Consider the following 23,015-nt stretch of genomic DNA (forward strand, 5'->3'; position numbering starts at 1 on the left):
TAACAAGCACAGACACATGGAGGCATCGTGCAGCGCTGCTTTGAGTCTCTCCCTCACGTGAGACGGGTCCATGGAGGAAAGCTCCAGGTCACTGGTGTGCAGGCTCTGGTCCCCACTGGTCAGGCTGGATTTACGCTCCACAAGCCGGGCGGGCAACGGGGTGGACTGCAGGAAGGAGGGAAGAGGAAAGCAGGAGGATGAGGACAGGGACGAACGCAGAAGGGGAAAGGATGGACAGATGCAGGAGGAGGAAGTATTAAAAAGAAGAACTTACAGTCATTGTTTTAGGTAGGACGTCGGCCGGGCTTCTCAGACCGCTCTGAGCTGGAAAACACAAAACATGACAGTCAAGAATGACCATCTAAATAATGAGCTCCAACTCCAATCAGCAGGACAGACCACGTCTCTCCAGTGTTAGCGTCGCTCCATTGGTTACCCGTAAAATTCAGAATCCAATTAAAAATTTTATTACTTGCGTATAAAGCCCAAAACGGCTTTGCTCCGCGATATTTGAAAGACCTGATAGTGCCATATGTTCCTGGCAGAGCTCTCAGTTCTCGGAGTGCAGGTTTACTCGTAGTTCCTGGAGTATCCAAATGTAGATTTGGAGGGCGGGCGTTCTGCTATCAGGCACCATTACTATGGAACCAACTTCCAATCTGGGTTAACGAGGCTGACACCACCTCCACCTTTAAAACTAAACTTAAAACCTTTCTATTTAGTAAAGCCTATAGTTGGTGTTTAGTAAACCTCTAGCTGGTGTTCGTAAACCTCTACTTGGTGTTTAGTAAACCTGTAATTAGTGTTAGTAAACCTCTAGTTAGTGTAAACTCTAGTGTGTTGAGTCAGTAGTCATAGTTGCAGCTATAGAACAAGACTATAATAGTTAGCATATCTACCACAAAGCTACATTTGAGATTGCTATAGGCCTATGCTGCAGGGGGGCATCGACATGATCCACTGGGCGGTGCCCATCACCCTTCTTTTCTTCTCCTTTTCCATTTTTTATTTATTGTAAGTATCTCATAACCATCATTGTTGTCCATCGTTCTTGTAGTTTGTGTGGATGTCTGCTATATGCTTGCTGACATCCTGGCCTGAGACGGCAGAGACTATATAAATAAAATTGAATGGAAAGTTAGTCACGTTACCCAGAGGAGAGTGAGTTCCAGATGGTCGTCTCATCAGTCTGGGCTGGCCATTGGTGGGCGAGTTCTCCCCATCCAGGAAGGAGTCCTGAACAGAAAACAGCCCATTACAACCCTCTTCAGTGGAAATTATTTTTGTTTCAACTGAAACTTGAACTGCTTGTTCACAACATTGAATTTGGAGAAATCCAACATGCGGTTCAAACATAAATTCTGCAGGTCACAGACACAAATCTTACTGAAGAAACGTTACACTCCCGTTGTCCACCGGGCTGCACCAGTTAACCTGGTATCATTCAAAAAACCTGAAAATGGCCGACAGGCAGGTAGACATGCAAGACACCTCCGCAGCCTACTACAGCATTTTGATTTAAAAATAGGAATAGCCTACAGGCTCATTTGGGTTAGGTATGCCACCTAAAAAACAGCCTATCCAGCCATCTGATGATGAGATGGAAGAAATTAAAAAAATCACTGGTGTCACTTCACCTGGAAGTTGGCAAAATTTCAACCCAGCAAACATCTATGCTGAGGCTTGTGGAACAGGTGAAAACCCTCCAGCTGCAGGTAAACAATCTTGAAACAAAGATCAACGAGAAGGATGAAAAGATAAAAACGCTGGAAACAAGACTTGAAGATCTTGAGCAATACTCACGCACTGATGATATAATAATCACCGGCCTGAAGACCAAACATCGTACCTATTCCAGAGCCCTGATGGCGAGCAATGATAACGATGATCCTCCGCGTATTGAAACAGAGGCATTGGAAACGCAGGTGATTCAATTTCTTGACAGCAAGGGCATTTCCATCCAAAGCCAAACAATCTCGGCTTGCCACGCGCTCCCCCGGAAATTTACCAACTCGAAGCAACCACCGGCTATCATACTCCGCTTTGTGAATAGAAAGCACAAAGTCGGGCTACTGAAGCAAGGCTCCAAACTCCGGGGGACAGGTGTGTACGTGAATGAGCACCTTACGAAAAAAAATGGCGATATTGCAAAAGCAGCTCGTAATCTCAGAAAGGAAAATAAGATTAAGGCGACCTGGACAAGAAATTGCAAAGTACTCATCCGGACGAACGGAGCGTCACCGGAGGATGAAAAGGTGATGGTGGTGAGAGAGATCAATGCCTTGGACCAGTTTAACTGATGACGATCATGATCAGTGATGTATCAGTCGTTTGTGGATCATGGACTACTTCTTCCTTTTGTTGTTTGTTTGTTTGTTTTCTGATTAACTTTGGACTCGGGATCAGTGGATTATCGCTCTGTTTGAGTATAGCGCTGCAAGCAGAGTGGGCGGAGCTTCTCTCAGCTGACTGCGGAATGACAGCTCCTAACGTGAGTGTGAGACTTCCTGCGGATTCTCCCCCCAGGTACCCCCCCCAACTTTTTTTCCAATGGCATCCACTGACTTAACTCCTAGTACCACAGAGGTAATTTTCGCTTCAGAAAACGCCTCTTCTACTTTGAATCCTTTTGACCTGAGTGTGGACAATGAGGGTATTTATGAAACATACTTTAATCCTGACAAGAACCTGTTTAATTCTAGCTCGGCTAATCTGTCATGTAACTATTATACAGAAGATTCGTTTAATAATCTGTTTCACTCTGACATCAACCTGGATTGTAACACTTTTTCCACTTTTCACCTAAATGTTCGTAGTCTGTCGAAAAATTTTGATGAATTGAAAACATTTCTATCCACTCTGTCCCACTCTTTTTCAGTTTTGGCCTTTACTGAAACTTGGCTAAAAGATGAAAACCTCAGTCTCTATCCGCTACCTCATTATAATTCTATTCACACCTGTAGGAAGGAAAAAAAAGGGGGTGGGGTCTCATTGTATGTGCTGAATACATTTAACTTCACTCCTAGAAAGGATCTGAGCCTGGATTTCAACATGACGTCAGTGGAATCATTATTTGTTGAACTCCCATTATGCTTACAAACCTGTAAGAAAAGTGTTTTGATAGGTTGCATTTATAGACCACCTGACTCTGACTTTCATACATTTATTGATGCACTTTACTCTACGCTTGAATTGATACATAAGGAACGTAAATTGTGTATTTTACTTGGTGATTTTAACATTAATTTGCTTAATGGGGATCTTACATCATCATCAGACTTCCTAAATGTATTGTATTCTTTTAATTTTTACCCTCTGATAACCAACCCTTCCCGGATAACTAAGACATCAGCCTCACTCATTGATAATATCTTGATTAATTCAATTGATTGTGATATCACCCCAGGCCTGCTGTTGTGTGATGCCTCAGACCATCTTCCAGTCTTCCAAATTATACGTACTTATGGATTTCCAAAGATTAAATCTGATACTTATAAACTAATGAAATATCGTAAAATTACCACAAAGAGTATGGAATCCTTTAAGTTAGTCATCAGTTCCATCTCATGGGATGAGGTTTTAAGGTCGGACGATGTCAATGAAGCCTATCACTCATTTTTAACACTCATGAATGTGGCTATAGAGGCATCTTTCCCTCTGATAAATATGAATTCTAACAAAAAATCTTCCAAGGGGAAGCCCTGGATCACAGAAGATCTGAAGAAATTATCTCGAAAAAAAAACAAACTCTATAGAAAATCAATCATAAATCCTTCTCCTACTAATATAGAAATCTATAAGCAATACAGAAATCGATTTACAGCTTTAGTAAGGAAAACTAAGAAGAAATATTATGCTGATAAATTTAATATTGCCTCAAATGACCCCAAGTCAACATGGAACCTCATTAACCACCTATTAAATCGTAGGAAATCACCTCTAGCCGCACCTACAGAGATGAAGGGGAAGGAAGGCACTCTTTTCAACCCAAATGAAGTGGCTGATGGGTTCAATGATTTCTTTGTTAATGTTGGTTTCAATCTGGCATCTTGTATTAAGGCAGCTGATGGGAATCCATGTGGCCTAATTAAAGGACAGTTTCCCCCACTCTTAAACCTGGATCCCCCGAATCTTCAGGAAGTCCATAGTATTATCATGGCATTAAAGAACTCGGCGGCTGGGCATGATGGCATTAAGTCTGCCCTCATCAAAGAGACCATTGATTTTATACTACCACCTCTTACCCATATCTTTTCATTATCCTTTCAATCTGGAATCATTCCCCAGGAATTAAAAATTGCAAAAGTCGTCCCGATTTTTAAATCGGGTGACACTAATGAATTCGGAAATTATCGACCAATATCTATTCTTCCCTGTATATCTAAAATTCTGGAAAAGCTGGTCTTTCATAGAATATCTCAACATTTTGAAATTAACAATATATTATACAAACACCAATATGGTTTCCGAAAAAAATATTCCACAGAACATGCACTCCTCCAGCTTGTAAATAATATTTCCAACGCTCTTGATGATAAAAAATTTGCCTTAGGAATTTTCCTGGATTTAAGTAAAGCTTTCGATACGGTAGATCACAACATTCTTATCTCTAAGCTCTACAGGTATGGTGTGGCGGGAACCGCCCTTAACTGGTTTAAAAACTATCTGACCAATAGAGAACAATTTGTCCATCTTAATGACTTTTCTTCTAAAAAAATCTAAAATCTTGTTTGGTGTACCCCAAGGCTCAATCTTGGGCCCTTTGCTATTCTTAATTTATATCAATGATATGCCTATGATGTGTAAAACATCTCTTCCTGTCCTGTTCGCAGATGACACTAATCTCATCGCTGTTCATGAGGATTTTCCCACTCTGATTAAATGTGCCAATGATGAACTTTCTTCAATTGCCCACTGGTTCCAACTTAACAAACTGACCCTCAATGTCAATAAATGCAACTTCATGGTCTTTTGTAACATTCATAAGTTCTATCCCAAGGAGTTAGCCAAAATTCTAATAAATGGTAATGAAATCCTTCAAGTCAATTCAACCAAATTTCTGGGGGTTATTCTAGATGAACACCTCAACTGGTGTAATCATATTGATCTCGTCTCCAAAAGATCCATGAAGATGCTAGGCATTTTGAGGAAAGTTCTCCCTTTAATTCATTCCTCAGCTTACTTAACCCTATATTATAGTTTCTTGTTCCCTCATTTAAATTATTGTAACATTGTTTGGGCAGCTAATTATCCGACTCATCTAAGAAAACTACTCTTATTGCAGAAGAGGTTTCTGAGATTGATCTCCCACTCCTCTAGATATGCGCCATCAGCGCCTCTTTTTCTGAAGTATCGACTCTTACCTATTGATAAGGTGAATGCCTATCAAACATGCCTTTTTATTCATAAGTTTATATACAGGAAACAAGATCTGCCTATTACTTTTCACAATTTCTTTATTCTGACAACAGACTTTCACTCATATCAAACAAGGTTTAGTAACAATAGCTTATCTATACTGTCCTCCCGAACCTCAAGTCACCAATTCAACATTACTTATAGAGGCCCCAAGCTCTGGTCTGACTTAACTCTTCACTGAGGTCCACCTCCTCCCAATGCATTTTCAAAAAAAATCTAAAGGAATTTTTACTTTCCACAGGAACCTAATTTACTTTCTCTACTCGACCTTTAATTTTATCGACCTTTAATTATATATTCTTTCTCATTGTACTGCTTTTGTCACATTTTTTGTTCTTTCTTTGTGTTTTTTACTATTAGTTGTTTCAAGTACTTGAATTCCTGTTGCTATTGATTTTTGTCTTTTGTTGTTGTTTAGCTCATGCATGCTGTCTGCTTGTCCTTTGTTTTGTTTTTTTGACAGGGGTGGAACCTTGTACAAGTTCGCTATAGAACTTCGTTCCCTCCTTGCGCAGTGCTTTATGCATCTTTTTGTGCTAAATTAATAAACTCTAAACTCTATCAGGACTCCAACACTGAACAGCACTTGAGGACAAGTGAACACCAGGATCTATAAGTTACTTTTACTTGTTTATTTTTTTCTTACGAGTGAGTAAACCATTTAAAAACGGATGGAAAAAAGTTGCACACCTCGTTTTCAGGATGACCTTCCTCCTAGGTGAAAAACAACAAGGTTGCGCTGAAGGACATCTTTTTCTGGGTTCTTGACATTTCATCTTCCGTCCAGAAGCATGAGCTGAAGGAACATTCTGGATGGAAAGTGAAATATCCTCAGGAGCCCCGAAAAGGAAGTCCAGTTGCCATGATTCAAGTCGTGAAGCCGAAAACAAAATGGTATTATGAAAACCTGCATCACGCTTTTAACTTATTAAAAAAAAAAAGTCCAGTTAAAAACTCCATGTTTCTTCAGATTTCAGTAAAATTTAAGAGATCTGTGCCTGCAGAGTCTCAAAGTAATTATAAATGTGATACCGTTGACCAGGAGGTGGCAGAATGTCTGTGTCCTTCAAACTGGATTCTATGGTCCAACTTAACCCCTTTACAACAGACAAACCAACCCTGACCAGGCCTACAAACCCTGACCAACCCCAATCTAAAAACGACAACTCCAACCAACCCCACCAAACTTGACCAATCCAACTGACCCTAATCCAACCAAGCCTATAAACCCCAATCTAAACTCCAACCAACGACCCTAATCCAACCTCAAACCCACCAATCCCAACCAAGCCTACCACCCACCTCCAAAAACCCCAACCAAGCCTACATACCCTAACCAACTCCAACCTAACCGATCTCAACCAACCCCTGACCAAGTTTACCAACCCCAATCTAAACTACTCCAACCAACCCCCCCAACCCTAATCCAACGTTAAACCCATTAAACCCATAAAACGTAAAACCCAACTGCCTCAAAAACCCCAACAACCCCGACCAGGCCTACATACCCTAACCAACCCCACCAACCTTGACCAATCCAACTGACCCTAATCCAACCAAACCTACAAACCCCAATCTAAACGACTCCAACCAACCCACGACCAAGCCCACCAACCCCAACCACCTCCAAAACCCCAACCTAACTGATCTCAACCAATCCCTTACCAAGTTTACCAACCCCAATCTAAACTACTCCAACCAACCCCCGCGACCCTAATCCAACGTTAAACCCATAAATCCCAACCAAGTCTACCAAACCCAACTGCCCCAAAACCCCAACAACCCCGACCAGGCCTAAATACCCTAACCAACCCCACAGACCCCGACCCAACCTTAACCTCTATGACTAACACAACCAAGCCTACCAATCAACAGATCCCAAAAACCCCAACTGACACCAGCAACCATACCACCTACCCTCTACCCCTGGTTGGTAAATACGTTTTGTATCGCAGCTTTGGCTGTGATGCTAGGCACTGATGTATAGACCAGAAATGTGCGTTAATATGCGTTTAGTTTGGTCACCGACATGTGCATTTAGTTCCTTGGTAATGATGGGATTTGGCTTTCATCTTCCAGGGAAACCAAAGAAACCACCAGTGGCTCAGTTAACATGAATCTGCTAACCACCTGGATGAAGTTGAAAGAGCTGTGAATCTTCATCATGAGATCCTCCAGGTGCTGCTTCCTCAGTATGGGGTCTTTGGGGAAGGTGGACGGTGATTTGAAAACCTCCACAGGTATATCCATCTGACAAACCTGCTGTGAACCACAAAGAGACCATTTACAGAAGGTCGACAGTGCAACAAATCTTTGCTGTTCTAAACTCACCGTTGTGTTGTGTTCTCCTTTGGCTTTTTTCCCTTTTCTCTGTGGAGATAATCAGGTATTAAACCTCCAGAATGAAACAAGCTTGATTCACAATATAAAAAAAATAAATAACAGGCCCTTTATTCCAGACCAGCATCACTACATTACCTTCTTCCTGTTTCAGGAGGAGACCAAGGGGTCCAGACACAGTTAACAGCACACTTCAACAATGAGAATGCATCAGTCATACTATGGCCTGATTCTTCCTGGATACAGAGAACCAGTGTGGCAACTCTAAACTGGACTTCAACTTTCAGGAGCCGGTACCATCAGATGCAGAACAAACAGCCTTTAGAGGTTTTTGAAGAATGAAAATCCTGGTCCTGGAGGGCCACTGCATGTTCCTCTGCTTCAACACACCCCGACAAAAATGACTGGTCGTCAGACTTGTGCAACTTTGATGACAAGCTGATGATGCTTTAATATTAAAATCAGGTGGTGAAGCAGGTAAACACCCAAGACTTGGAAAGACCAGAATTGCCCAGTCCTGGTTTAGATAGAGTTTTAGTACATTTAGTCATTCCAGCAGCTTCAAGGTCCTTGGTGTCGAGGTCCCCACCTGCTACATCTCCTGAGGAGGTTGACAACATTTGTCATGAACATCTGCATCCTCACCAACTTCTAAAAGTCCACCATTGACAGCCTGCTGACGGACTGCATCACAGCTGGAAATACTACAGAGGCTGGAGCAGAGGGCTCAGAACACCAATGGAAGCCATCTGACCTCCATCCAGGACATTTATGGCCCTTTTGCACTAGTACCACCTCAGCTCGCTTCTACCCGCCACGCCCCCGTCTTGCGCTTTTCCGCTACGGGCCAAGGCGGGCCGAGCCGATACTTTTTCTGTAACCATTCTGCCGAGGTTCTAACCGGGCTGAGCCGGGACTATATCTGACGTCATCACCCTCCGTGCCACTGATTGGTCGGGGGGCGGGGCCGTCAGACGTTTGAATCAGGAAGCGGGAGTCAGCGCGAGAGCGACTTGCGGCAATTTTATTATAAAGCGCAAAACGTCTGTTTGGTGATCCAACTCTGAGGTGCAGATGTTCATAAACCTGGGGGCTGACGAGAGAATTAAAAAAGGGATGTAAACGGGCTGTTTTACTCTCAGCCGCTCACGGCTCCAGCTGATTTCTGATCAGCGCCGACATGAACAAAGCGGTTGCGCAATCGAGTACGTCACAGCAGCTTCACCCCAACCCCCTCACTTCTCCCCTGGCTGTGGAAAAACAAACGGGGACAAAAACGGGTAGAGGCGGGTAGAGGCGTGACGAGCCGAGCTGAGTAAGCACTAGTGGAAAAGCGCCATTACAGGCGCTTGTGTCTGAGGAAGACACATCGTTATGGACCATAGACTCTTCTGTTAGCATCTGGTAGACGGTTGAGGATCTGACCAGACCACAGACCAGAGAACTGAAGGACAGCTGTGACCACCAGCTGTTAAGTTCCTCATCTCAGAATAAAAATGGCCACTACGTTAAACTTCACGCTTCCACCACATTTAACCATAACAATAAAACTAGATTCAAAAATAAATTAAGAAAAGCAGTACTTGGCAAGGAACAGTTTTAGTTACTTGGTTTATTCTGAGTGTCAAAAATTTGAATTTTTTTGTTGTTTGGTTCTGGCTGGTTTCAACAATTTAAGGGTTGAATTCTATTACATCTCAGATCATTTTTGTTTAGATTTAGTTATGTTTTAATTGTAAGGATTGTATTTTATTGTTTTACGTGTGCAATGTTGGACCCCAGGAAGAATAGTCTTCACTGCAGTGAGGACTAATGTGGATCCGTAATAAATAAATAAACCCATTATTTTTAATACTTGTGTGTATTTAGTTCTTTTCCCCCTGCAGTGTTCTTCATGACTGCTTCATAGTAATGTTGACCGTGCTTCCGCCTGCGTATGACAAATAAATTCATCTGAATCCACCCACGTCACTGAGGAGAACTTTAAAACTACTTTCGTTTGATATAAACGTAAACAGAACATTTCTGGGTTTGTTGGTACCAGTGATCCCTTCAGGATGTTGGAGCACCTCCATGTGGCACAGTTGCTGAGTTGTTGGTGTTTGTACTAGGGCGCATCTCAGGAACGACGATGGATCTGGATGATTGACACCTCTGGAATCATCACAGCCAACAGAATCAGAGTTCACAAATCTACATCACTTCAGGAACGATCCAGAATAAATATGGTACATGCCCAAGACGCTGGCTCAGTACTGGAAGCTGTTCGTCCCTACCACTTAAACCAAATCTCAAACTTACAAACTGATCTAGATCGGGTCCAGAAACTTGGGATTCCACGAATGACATGCGGAGAAGAGGTAAGGGAGGAGGTCACACCCCGATCTTCATGGGGGTTCGATCTTCATGGGGGTTCAGAGGTGGACACGGTCGCCTCCTTCAACATCCTTGGTTTGCACATCAGCAAGGACCTCTGTTGGACCACTCATTGCACTGCAGGAGCAGCTGTGCACCTTCTACAGGGGCGTCAGCTGTGCACCTTCTACAGGGGCGTCAGATAGTGCCCTGACTGGCTCCATCCCCACCGGGTACAGCAGCTGCTTGGATGAGTGGTGAAGACCTCCCTCAACACAGGCCGTCTCAGCAGAGCCAAGAAAAACCTGACATGCAGTCGGTCCCCGCCACATCCTCCAACACTTTTTACAATCATGGAATTGGTTAACTGGTCTCAGCACAATTGACCAAATTTTTGCGACAGGGGTCAGGGGAAAAGGGAGCACTCTTGCCCCGAAGGGACATTTGCTGCTGGATACATGATGGACTGGGATGGACTGGAAGACGTGGAGTGTGTCTGTCCATTCTGTCGGTCGAGAAAGTTGAAGATTCCTACATAATTGGATTTATGATAACCGGATTTCTGCTTTTTGGACCTTGGAATATCGACAAATTCGGAAATCGTTCACAGTCCTTTCAGAGCTGCCTGACGTGGCTGAAGGGATAAGCTGTGCAACCAACACTCAGACTCTAACGTTGGGGGAGCAAAAATCGTAAGCTGGATGCGATTCTTGAGCAGAATTGCAGGCTAGCTGCGGTTTTGGAACTCCTTGGCAGGATGGAAAAGACCTTTGCAGAAGTTGGAAGCTCGGCTTGCTGCCCCCCCAGTGACCCACCCCCCACACCCACATGCAAGTCTTTGTCATGATGTTATGAGTATGTTGCTTTTCTGTGCTGAGGAGATTTTTGCACCTTGACACCGTGTATTTATACACAGTGTGAAGATGTCTTTTTTCCCCTCCTCCATCCCAGTGTCATCCTCTTTTGGAAAAATGGCACCTAACAACAACTACTGTATAGTGCCAACGGTGTTAACAAATTCACTGTTTGATATGTTCAAACTTTGTCATTAAAGCTGATTCTGATTCAGACTTGTTTCGCAGGTGCCGTCTCTCAAATCACATGTATATTCACTAGGGGTGTAACAATATATCCTGCCACGAAATTTCACGATACGTGTCGTGGAGGTGACAAACTGTAGCGCGATATTGGGTTATTAATATGAATATATTGTTTACTAGTAACATCCTATTGGTACAGCGGGATCACGTGCCGACCGCGCCTCGACCCGCGGACCAAAATCTTACTACGCTCAGAAGAAACTAGTACCGTTTTGAAGTCCTGATCACGGGACTCTTGGGGGGTTTTGAGCTCTGAACTTTTACGTCTAAGGTGAGCATGAATCAATCTTTTTTATGATGTAAAGATTGTGTCGTCCCCAAAGGTGGGAGGATGAAACGATAACGGGGTTCACCTTACGGCCTCAGGCTGGAGCAGGTGAAGCTCTTAGCTCTGGAACAAGATAAATAACAGTCATGTTGAATTTGGAGTTTGGGACTTTTCATTATTTGTTTACTTTTATTTATTTATTAAATTTTAGTTGTTACATTTCTGGAAAAGAAAAAAGTCAAGTCATACATGAGATAAACTATTCAGTTTGTGGCAAAATATTTGTACTTGTATGAAACTGAATATGCATAATGCAAACCTGACATTTACTTTTAGTTCAGTTTGTGGAAAACTTAAACGCACAGCATTGTTTTGTATTTTGTGTCTTTCAAATAAAAGACAATTTTTTCCAGTCATGTTACTCAAGGTTGTTAAAAAAATACTGCTATAATATCGTATCGTTATCGTGACCTCAATATCGTGTATCGTACCGTAAGATAAGTGTATTGTTATACCCCTAATATTCACTATTTTTCTGTCACTACTGTTGTAAATTTTACTTTGCTTAAGGACTTCATATCGTTTGTCCTGAGCACTTGTGAATACTTGGTTTGCTGCCTTGTTTCAAGCACGTCACGGCTCAGAGGACCCTGCCGTCAGTACTGTGCACAAGACAAAAAACCTCTTTGAACTTAGGACGTTTCCACTGGAATCCAATTTCTGAGTCAAAAGCCAAATGGGACTGATGTCAGAATTAAACTGTAGAAAAGTGAAGTCCTTTTATTCAACGGCTTGCTCAGAGTTTGTGTAACATTTTGCATGTTATGCTCGGAAGAGTATTAGGGCCATGCAGGAGAAAAAAATATTTGAGAGGGGAAGATTTTTTTTTATTGTGCACTTCAAGAAAAAGTCGAAATGTCGAGATTAATGTTGAAATACAATTTTGAGAAAAAAGTCGAAATGTCGCCTTTTTTCCTCAACATTTCAACTTGATTCATAAAATTTTGACTTTTTTCTCGAAATTGTACTTCAATACTCGACATTTCGACTTTTTTCTGGACATTGACTTTTTTCTCGACGTGCATAACGAAAAAAAAAAAATCTTCCTCCTCTAAAATATTTTGATTTTTCTCCTGCCTGGCCCTAACACTCTTCTGTATGTTATAGACGTAGATGAAGATCGGATTACATTTTATTCAAATGTACATATTAAAATTGATGCAGAAACTTTAAAACATTGTTGAAGCAAACATGACTAGAATGCACAAATTCTCAGCAGCTGCTCTCCGTTTCAGAGGAGTTGGTACTTCACCTGTTTGCTGTCAGACAGCTTCTTTGAGGCGTCTGAGACCGCTCTGGGCATAAGGGTGGCGGCTCCCCTCCACCTTTTCTGACCTCCAGTTTGTGGTACTGAGGGTTCATCTGGGATTTCTGCATCCCAGCTGTCAGGAGGCTCGCGCTCCCTCATGACCTGGAAGTCGTCTTTCCAGGTCTGAGTGGGCAGAGCCTCCATGTCCGCCAGGTAAAGCCTGTTGAAAAACTGAAATTTCACCGACAGATCAGTGAAATCTGGAGCTAGTTCAGTCAAAGCACAGTTGAAAGATGGAAATGTTCTCACCTCTTTGGAAGCCTCACTTGGTTTGGACTTTATAATGTCTAACAGGAAACCCCACCCCCGAAAAGAAGACAGATATGAGTCTAATACAGCAGTTTTCATCACAAGAAGTATTAATTCAAACCCAAGTCAAATCCATCAAGTAAATCTGTGCAGTTACAATCTACATCAGTCCGGAGCCAGAGCCGCAGCTCCACCTCCGGAGCCAGAGTCGCAGCTCCACCTCCGGGGTCCGGAGCCAGAGCCGCAGCTCCACCTCCGGGGGCCGGAGCCAGAGCCGCAGCTCCACAACCAATCACCTCCGGAGCCCCACAACCAACATGGACAACTCTTGGGGGGCGTCGTTTAAATGCAGCAGTCATTCACGATCTCACCGTGGAGTCGACGTGTTGAACGGTAGATTCGGCTTGAAATGGCTGACTGCAGTTCTGCAGACGTGCCAGCGGAGTTCGGATGAAGAACCTGGGAGCAGAACTGCCCGACGTGCCGCGAGCGTGTTCCCGCCGGCTTGAGCAACATGGCTGCACCCCTAACAAAACGGACTTCAAAACCGCTCTTCAGAAACCAACGGGTCACATGACCAACGATACGTCCATCGTTTGTTACGATCTATGGTTTGAACCTCCGTAGCTACAACGTATTGTAATATGTGGATATTCCTGGCCTATCGACAAACGCGCAAGTCGTCGACAGCTGTTTTGGCCCTTTCTGAGCTGCCCGACGTTGCTGAAGGAATAAGCACGGGGATCAACACTCAAACTTTAACGCTGGGAGAGCAAAGCCGCAAGCTGGATGCAATTCTTAAACAGAATTGCAAGCTGCCGGCGGTCTTTGAGCTCATTGGCAAGATGGAGAAAACCTTGGAGAAGTTGGAAGCTCGGCTTGGCGGGAATTGATCAAAAATTCGTCTGTTTGGAGTCGCCATTGAGGAACCAGAGACTTAAGGGCAGACGGAAAATTACTGGAGTCTGCCTGTTTCCTTTCTTTCAATACAATTGTTGATTCTATAATCTGACCTTGACAGGGCAGCTTGGCCTGCTGCTCCAGTCACAATCTCCCTGGTGGAATGTAAACAAGTGGCTCTGCCCCCACTAGCCCTCCCCCTCTCTCATCTGTGGACTTGTTTTCAGAACTGTACCGGGCCGTCTGATAACATCAAGGACAATGGCTGAGGAGCTGCTCTGGGGCGAAGTTTTCACAGACTTACCACACACACACACACACACACACACACACACACACACACACACACACACACACACACACACACACACACACACACACACACACACACACACACACACACACACACACACACACACACACACACACACACACACACACACCTTCAACGCCTTCCCTGGCTCTTAGCCCCCCTGACACGGTCACCGGGTTCAAACGACACAAAGGCTGCTGCCCTCACTTGGATGAACCCCCCCCCCCCCCCGACTTGCCCACCCCCCATACCCATGCAAGTTATGATGTTTTGTTGTGTGTATGTTGCTTTTCTGTGCTGAGGTGTTTTTTTGCACCTTGACACTAGGTATTAATACACAGTGTGAAGATGCCTTTTTTTCCCTCCTCCCCCCCATCCCAGTGTCATCCTTCCTCTAAAAAAAAAAAATGGCGTCCGTATTAATGGTGCCATCGGTGTGAACCGGAGTCAAGTTCTCTCGTCTGATTTATGTCTGACTTGGCAATAAAGCTTTTTCTGATTCTGTTGCAATTTCTTTATTTTTTTGCACTTTAAATGGACATTGAAAAGCATATTTGAGTTATTTTTTTCTTAGTTATTTATTTCATACAAATAACTTTTGGTATTTTTTTGTTTATGCCCAAAAAAAGGAATGTTTTGTTGGACATGAGAATAACTACTGCCATGTTTTTGCCTTTAAATATGTTTAAAAGTATGGAAACATTAAAGTTTTCAGTTATAATTGTATAAATTGTCTATATTTCATTACTTTATATACTTCCTTGGGGTTAAATTTGCATAAAATGTTGAAAACCAAATTCTCAACAAAAAAAAAAAAAAACAAAAAAAAAAAAAAAACAAAAAAAAAAAAACGGAATGTGGTAAAAAATAAGACTGTTCTCATACAGCCTCCGTTTGCTGCCCTGGATCCGTTTGGTAATTCTGACCCACACGATGTTTCTGAAAGCAGTTATATCAGCATTCTGGGAGGTGATTGATCCTTACAGCATCATTAGCTGCCAATACTTGCTGTTGAATCTCAATATAATACTAGTATTAATATGTTGCATAACTACAGTCAATTCATGCAACAGCTCAAAAAACAGTTTTAATAACACTAACCCAAATCAATATCGGAATCAGATCGAATCAAGGCGTGATAATCGATTCTGAATCTTAAGAATCAGACATTTGAACCGAACCCCAGCACTGGTTGCTCGGTGCATGAGCAAGGCAGCAGCCCGCTGCCATCCATGACTGATCACCTGTCATGATAACGTGCTTGAAACAACGATGGGGTGACGGACGACTTCGTCGTCAGTCACTGATGATGTCACAACCAGGAACTAATCTTGTAGCCACATCTAAACTGACTGCGTTCACTATCAAATGTCGTACCTGCGTGGTTGCAACTGTTAACTAACGTAGCTGGTAAGTCAGTCTGGGGTCTAGAAGAGTTTGGAGGTGAAGGTCGTCCAATCAGTTCCTTTGAGGGAATGTATCATACGGCAATAAGACTCAAAAGCAGCAGTCCGTTTTCACTTAAAACAGACTTGTCCAGCTCAGCCACACTGGACTGAAGAGATGACCCAAGAATGACGTACTTGTCCTTCTTGGGCCTGAGTCACCATGTACCCTCCCCCGAGTCTTTAGCCCTGTACCACATGACCACAACGCTCACAAGCCCCAACCACAGCACAAGTAGCAACATGCAGACAGAACGACTGTCAGAGTCGTAAAAAACAAAAACGTCCATCAGTGTCACTGGTGACGTACCTGAGATCTTACAGCTGAGAGTCCTGGAGCTCAGCAGCTCTGAAGGCTTGTTGGGTGGAGGTGGAAGACAGCTGAAGTACTTGTAGCTCAACAGTTTGATGAGCTCCTGCTTCAACGACTTATCTAAAAAGGTTAAAACAAACAAAAACAGGGGCAGGTTTTAACTGGAGAGTTCCTACCGGCTGCAGGATGCACAGACAGTTGGAGCCGAGCGTCATTTCAACAAGCTGCAGAGTTAGCTCAGGGCTGCAGAACAACTGGACCCAACACCAGCATGAACCACAAAAGCAATTCTATTTAAATCAAGAGTCAAAAGGAGCTACATGCAGCCATCTACAGTTTATCACAAATGGAAGCAAAATTGTACCACCGTCCAGAACTCAGAAGGTCTGGACTCGGAAGAACTTGAGAGAAGCTGGTCCTTGCTAGATAAGCCTGATTTATGGTTCTGCGTTAAACCAATGCAGAGCCTACGCCGTAGGGTATGCGGCTACGCGGGAGTCTCTCCGTAGCCTACGGCGTAGCCTGACCTGCACCTCCTAAAAAAATGGAACTACGCGTTGAGGCGACGCAGACCCAACGCAGACCGAGAGGGCTGGGATTGGTTTGCTTGGTAGCAACGCATTTCTGGTTCCAGACTGCACCATCCCCGCCATTTTTAAAAATGTTGTTGTACATGGACAACATTATCAACATGGACAAAGTCGAGGAGCGACTCATTGAGGAAGTCCGTTAAAAAAAAAAAAAAAAAAAACACCAAAGAATCAACTAGAGACGACAATAAACCATTCAGGAAAAGAACACAACCCCCTAGTGCTCTGGGGGGGTATTGCACCGCAGCGAAATGGAGTGACGGAAAAGTCCAAAGGGTTCACGACGGCGTCACGGCAACGGAGTAGGCTCTGCATTGGTTTAACGCAAAACCTTAAATCAGGCTTTACACTCTGGTGTTTGCTGGCATGACCTAAGGACTGGACTCGTACCGGGAGAGACCAGGTAGCGCTGCTGCTCCAGATCCAGGAGACGGTTGAGTTGGTCTATCTGGTTAGGACGACTCCTGGACGCCTCCTCGAGAAGACGTTTCAGGCACGTTCAAGAGAAGGCATGTGCCATCGCAGACCAATAAACCAGTCACCAGTGAAGGTGTCAAAGGCCCGAGATGATGCAGCACAACTCACCTGCCACTGCTGCAACTCAAAGATTTACTAGCAGGTTGTTTCTGCTTCTGTGTTGAACAGACATCGGTCTGTGCTACAGCTGTGGAGCTCCGAGCTTCGTGTATGGTGTGCACTCAACTCAACCTTTATTTATAGAGCATTTTAAAAACAACCGAGGTTGACCAGAGTGGTCCAGGCCAGAATGAAGAGAGTTGCAGTAATCCAGTCAGGTGTTAATAAAAGCATGGATTAATAACCATGTCTACCTCATACTGCTGCACCTTTCACTTTTTTTTAAATAAATTGTAAGAGCTGTCATTTGCCCATTTAATATACAGCGAGCGAAAATAACAGTCAAAGTCCATGTCTTGTTTGACCTGACTTGGCCAATCAACCAGATTCTGATTATAGTCTCCAGATCTTTTTGTGCCAACTATCCTTTTACTTTTGATAAAATCCTTAAATGATAAATGACTGAGCTGACTTGGCGATCAAATTTTAGCCTGTCAACAAATATCACCCCAAGATTCTTTACAGGAGACTTAATGTTGGGTGTAAGGGGACCCACAACGCCAAAAGGAAAGTCTAGTGGACCGCATCCAAACATTATCATTTCAGTCTATTTTCATTTAGATGCAGAAGGTTTGAGGTCATCCAGGATTTAACGTCAGCTAGAAAATCAGACAATGTCTTGATCGTGTCACTGCATTTTTGTGTCAATGGCAAATAAACCTGCACATCATCGGCTTAACAATGAAAGATTTTCTTGAAAATTACCCTCCCCAGAAACATGTGACGGGTCAGTTAGGTGGTGTCACATTTCCTCCAACACTTCTCTAAACACTACTTTGGACAGCCAGTTTCAAAGGCAGACAGTTTGCTCCCAGTTAAATAAAACTGCTGTTTGACATTCATCAACTCCATTTCAGTCACCATGAAGTAGCTACATGAAGGTAGCAGACTAAGACGGACCGGAGTCTCCAGCCACAGCGCCAAACTAATCCAGCATTCACTTGGAATTCCAGAACAAAAAGGAGTGGGCTCTTCTTAACCAGCCACCCATAGTTGTGATACAAATTGTATGAACATCTCACTTCAAGGTTTCCATACAATCAAGTCAAAGCAACAAAACCCACTGGCTTAGCTCCGCAGTATTTACAAGACCTGATATTGCCTTATGTTCCTGGCAGAGCTCTCCGCTCTCAGAGTGCAGGTTTACTCGTAGTTCCTAGAGTATCCAAATGTAGATTTGGAGGGCGGGCATTCTGCTATCAGGCACTATTACTACGGAACCAACTTCCAATCTGGGTTAAAGAGGCTGACACCACCTCCACCTTTAAAACTAAACTTAAAACCTTTCTGTTTAGTAAAGCCTATAGTTAGTGTTTGGTAAACCTCAAGCTGGTGTTGGTAAATCTCTAGTTAGTGTAAACTCTAGTGTGTTAGAGTCAGTAATCATAGTTGCAGCTATAGAACAAGACTATAATAGTTAGTCTCAAATATAGCTTCGCGGTAGATATGCTGCTATAGGCCTCTGCTGCAGGGGGGCACCGACATGATCCGCTGGGCGGTGCCTCTCACCCTTCTTCCCCTCTCCCCTTCCTCTCTTCTCCATTTCCATTTGTATTTATTATAAATATCTCATAGCTATCATTTTTGTCCATTGCTCCTGTAGTCTCTTGCACCCCCCCCCCTCTGGTCATCCCGCTGCTGCTTCCGCCTGCCTGCGCCCCCACCCCCCCCTCTCTAGTCATCCCGCTGCTGCTTCCACCTGCCTGCTGTGTGCTGCTGACGTCCCTAACCCCAGTCTGGCCCTTGGCAGGAGGGTCCCCCCTTATGAGCCTGGTCCTGGTTTCTTCCCTCCTAAAGGGGAGTTTTTCTTGCCACTGTTTGGCTTAAGGCTTTTCTCCCGCTAGGGGACTTTTTACCTGCCATTGTTTATGTAATTGCTCGGGGGTTTATGTTTATTTATATAGCAAGAAAAAACACTGTGTTCGGTGGAATAAGTGGGGGAAAAAAAACGAACAATTAACTGCGTGTTTAGATGACACATTCAAACAGCGAACAGCGTGGAGTGAGGGATGTGCAGTGTTAAATGCAGCAAACATGCCAGCAGTGTGGAAGTATTTCAAAGTGGATGAGAATGATACAAGAATGGCTGTTTGCAGATGTGCCCCCTCTTGATTTTTGAGCAGAACATCAAATCAAAACACCCTGAACAGCATGTTGCGTACGAGACGGATACGGCGGCAGCGAAAAGGAAAGCTGCCACACCATCCGTGGCTAACGTCTTTGAAAAGACAAAAAGGTTCCGCCAGTGACAGTGCCAAAGCAAACGGCATCTTTACAATGCACTTTAATGCATTTTTTAATTTAAGTTTTAAGGCCTATGTTACAATTTTTCAGCACTCAGTTATAGGCCTAATGTAAACTCAAAGATAGCCAAAAGATTTATTTTGCTAATTTATTTATTTTAAGTTATTGTGCTTTTTTGGTATAATTTCTGCTGGAATATTTAAAAAATGTTGGGAAATTAAAAAATGTTCAGTTGTTCATGTTCAATAAATTTTTCAACCTTGTAATTTTGTGCCTAAAGCACATTTATTTGATTTATGCAATGATGAAAAAAATTGGCAAAATAAATGAAAAACTGCGAAGAACCATGTTCGGTATGTTATTCGGTATTCGGCCAAATGTTTATTATTTTCGGTTTCGGCCACAAATGTTCATTTTGGTGCATCACTATTTGGTACAGAAATAGCATCCAGTTTTTCTTTAAGTAAGCTGGACACCTGTGATCTCTGATCCCTCAGAAAACACCAGGAACTGGGAATGGACAAGGGTTACGATTTGTTAACACTGCATTCGGTAACGACACTTAAAATATTACTGTGAAGAAAGTCCAGAGGAGACATCATGGGATGGACCATTACCATGGAGACATGAACTGTACTGACTGAGGAGTACCACAAGGTTCTGTATGAGGACCTCTGCTTTTTTTTTTTTTTTATTCTACATGTTCCCACTCAGCACCATCTGATGTTAATACAAATGTCAGTTTATATGCCACCAATTTATGTTCCCAATTCCCAGTTTTACAGTCACATTTACTGTAGAAGCAGTTCTGAACCAGCTAAATGGTTTCCATTTCATTGTGTGCAGATTGAACAGCTACGAGTCCACAATGGGCTGCATGCCAGCTGATAAACCTCAAAACCGACAACTGGATGTGGGTTCACGTCGAATTCACACCAAGACGAGCTTCAGACACTGCAGAGGTTCTACTTACATGTGGATCCGGCCACCGGTTTGTCCGCCCCCTCCAGCAGGTCCATGTACACCAGGGAAGCCTTTTCCATCTGTTCCTCCAAACTACAACAAAGTCAAGAGGACATGACATCAGCAAAGGTCCCTGGTTGTCATGTCAACTTTTCCAGGGCCTCGCCTCAAGCTGAGCTGAAAGATGATCTAAAGCCTAGACGGCCATTTCCAAGTCAACACTCAAACCTTTTCAGTCAAGAGAAACTTTGATCCCATTACTGGAACAAACGGAGAACATTCAAAAGGTTGTTTTTTTTTTCAAAACATGAACGCTGGCAACAGCTATAACCTTGAAACTCTTCATAAAGTCTGCCTGAGGACGATGCCATGGTCTGGTTTTCTCACGGCCCGGTTTTCAGATCAACATTACCTGCTCAGCTCGTCTCGACTTGATTCGCCCTCGTTTCTTCTCAATACCCAGATCAGAAGTAGGAGGGTTGAAGTGAAGCTGCTGTGAAGTGTTTGATTGTGCAACGAAGAAGACCCACTACGACTATAGAGGTCCTTCACCGCACGATAATTGCTTTTTAACTTTTTCAGTTTGTCTCGGCGCTGCTGAAAAGTCAGTTTGTAGCCTTGAGTCAGACATGGACTGAGAAAGCTCCTGGTTTTTTCATTCCTCATGGCTCCATCTAGCTCTCTGGATATTTTCCTCAACCACCAGGTTTAAGGAGGTCTTCACCTCTGAATTTAACCACGGATCTGTGCTGCCATTGTTCTTGGAAAAAAAATGAACACGAAGCCGTGAGTCGCTATGTCATATCCTGACCCAGACATCTGATTGGCCAACCCCCTGACCAATCGGTGGCCTGTAGTGTGATGTCAGATACAGCAGACTCAGCAGCTTTGAACCTCAGCAGAATAGATACAGAAAAGTATCTACTCGGCACGTTAGACCCCTAGTGGGAAAGCACCAAACAGTGGAGGAGAGTCGATTTGAGTAGGTGCTAGTGGAAAAGCGCCATAACATAACTTCCTACTGGACAACTGGCTCTTCCACACGCCGCTTTCAACAGTGTCTTTAATATGGATAAAAGAAGAGAAAAGCCAACATTGCAGTGCGTTTCCCCGTCAGACAGCAGCCCTCAGCCCCTCCTGCAGACCCGGACTAACCCTCACCTGAGACGGTCGTCCCTCCGGACCCCCAGCAGGCCGGCCAGCTGGTTGAGGCGCTGCAGCTGGAGGGCCGGGACATGTGGGGCCTGGTTATGTCCAGCCTGCAGGTCTCTGCTGATGTGGTCCTGCTGCAGACTGGCCAGGAGGTGCTGGATCTTCAGAACCATGGTCAGACGCCTCCTCTCCGACTCCGTCTTGACCAGCTGCTCCTTCTTAGCCGCCTTCTTCTGGGCCTTCAGCAGCTGCAGAACAGTCACACCATTTTCAGAAAAAAATATAATATCTATCTACATTTAAGGCTTCACAAAACCACCCCCATGATGACTTAAATATGACGATAATATGAACTCCCAAACAGTTGGCATGGCCCAGGGATGCTGGAGTCGACCCCACATGAGGAGAGACCGCCCTCCATCATCAAACATTTTCAGGAGTCCTCTAGTCTAGCACATGGGGGCGGACGACTTGATATCATCCTAACGTACACTAAATAAAAACATTCAGATATTGATTACTCACTGCTATCAGAACCAGTCGGAAACCAGGACTTTGAGCTGCACAGAGCAGCTTTTACATCCTGGCTGACCTGGGGAAAAAACCCAGCAGGAGGTCCAAACCCCCAACCGGGACAGACCCAAAGGAGTCCCAAACTCCCAACCGGGACAGACCCAAAGGAGGCCCAAACTCCCAACCGGGACAGACCCAAAGGAGGCCCAAACTCCCAAACCGGGACAGAACCAAAGGAGGTCCAAATCCCCAACCGGGACAGAACCAAAAGGAGTCCCAAACCCCCAACCGGGACAGAACCAAAAGGAGTCCCAAACCCTCAACCGGGACAGAACCAAAGGAGTTCCAAACAGGACCAAAGTTGTTCCAGTGCTCCAGACCCAAACACGACAAGAACCCAAGGGAACCATGCAGAAAAACCAACACTCACATTCTGGGTCAGGTCATCCAGGGTCTTGTGCAGCTCCCGAGCAAATTCCAGGTTATGGACGACCTCGTCGTACTTCTCCACAGCCAGCTGTGGAAGAATGCATTGAGGATGAGGGGACCCCAGACGCTCGGTAAGTTGGTTCTTTTTTTTTTTTTATAACTTACAATTTTATAATTTTTTCACAAGTAAACAAACAAAACAATACTGCAAACAAGTTACTTATTAGAATAACAATAATAATAATATTAACAAAAACAAACAGTCTGGAGATGATCCTCTATTCAGTCCACTGTTTCAGTCGGCATTTGTTTAGTTGGTGTCACGTCTCATGTAAGTATTCCATTTTTCCCAGTTCTTCTCAAACACATCCTCTTTGATCCTTAAAAGATATGTAAATTTTTCCATAACACAAAATTC

General features: G+C 43.8%; 1 protein-coding gene across 1 annotated transcript in view; it reads right to left on the reverse strand.

The window, feature by feature from the left end:
- The window catches only part of caprin2 (caprin family member 2), a 40,629-nt gene that overhangs the window by 14,681 nt on the left and 2,933 nt on the right, over positions 1-23,015 (reverse strand). Inside the window, exons 4-14 of the mRNA XM_061714621.1 lie at positions 22,599-22,685; positions 21,665-21,903; positions 20,514-20,596; positions 16,068-16,190; positions 13,100-13,137; positions 12,794-13,021; positions 7,750-7,788; positions 7,549-7,680; positions 1,152-1,236; positions 275-324; positions 58-165 (exon numbers count right to left, since the gene is read on the reverse strand). Coding sequence (XP_061570605.1) covers positions 58-165; positions 275-324; positions 1,152-1,236; positions 7,549-7,680; positions 7,750-7,788; positions 12,794-13,021; positions 13,100-13,137; positions 16,068-16,190; positions 20,514-20,596; positions 21,665-21,903; positions 22,599-22,685 — 1,212 coding nt within the window. The remainder of the gene's footprint in view (positions 1-57; positions 166-274; positions 325-1,151; positions 1,237-7,548; positions 7,681-7,749; positions 7,789-12,793; positions 13,022-13,099; positions 13,138-16,067; positions 16,191-20,513; positions 20,597-21,664; positions 21,904-22,598; positions 22,686-23,015) is intronic.

Source organism: Cololabis saira, chromosome 23, assembly GCF_033807715.1.
Source record: "Cololabis saira isolate AMF1-May2022 chromosome 23, fColSai1.1, whole genome shotgun sequence".
Taxonomy (NCBI): domain Eukaryota; kingdom Metazoa; phylum Chordata; class Actinopteri; order Beloniformes; family Belonidae; genus Cololabis; species Cololabis saira.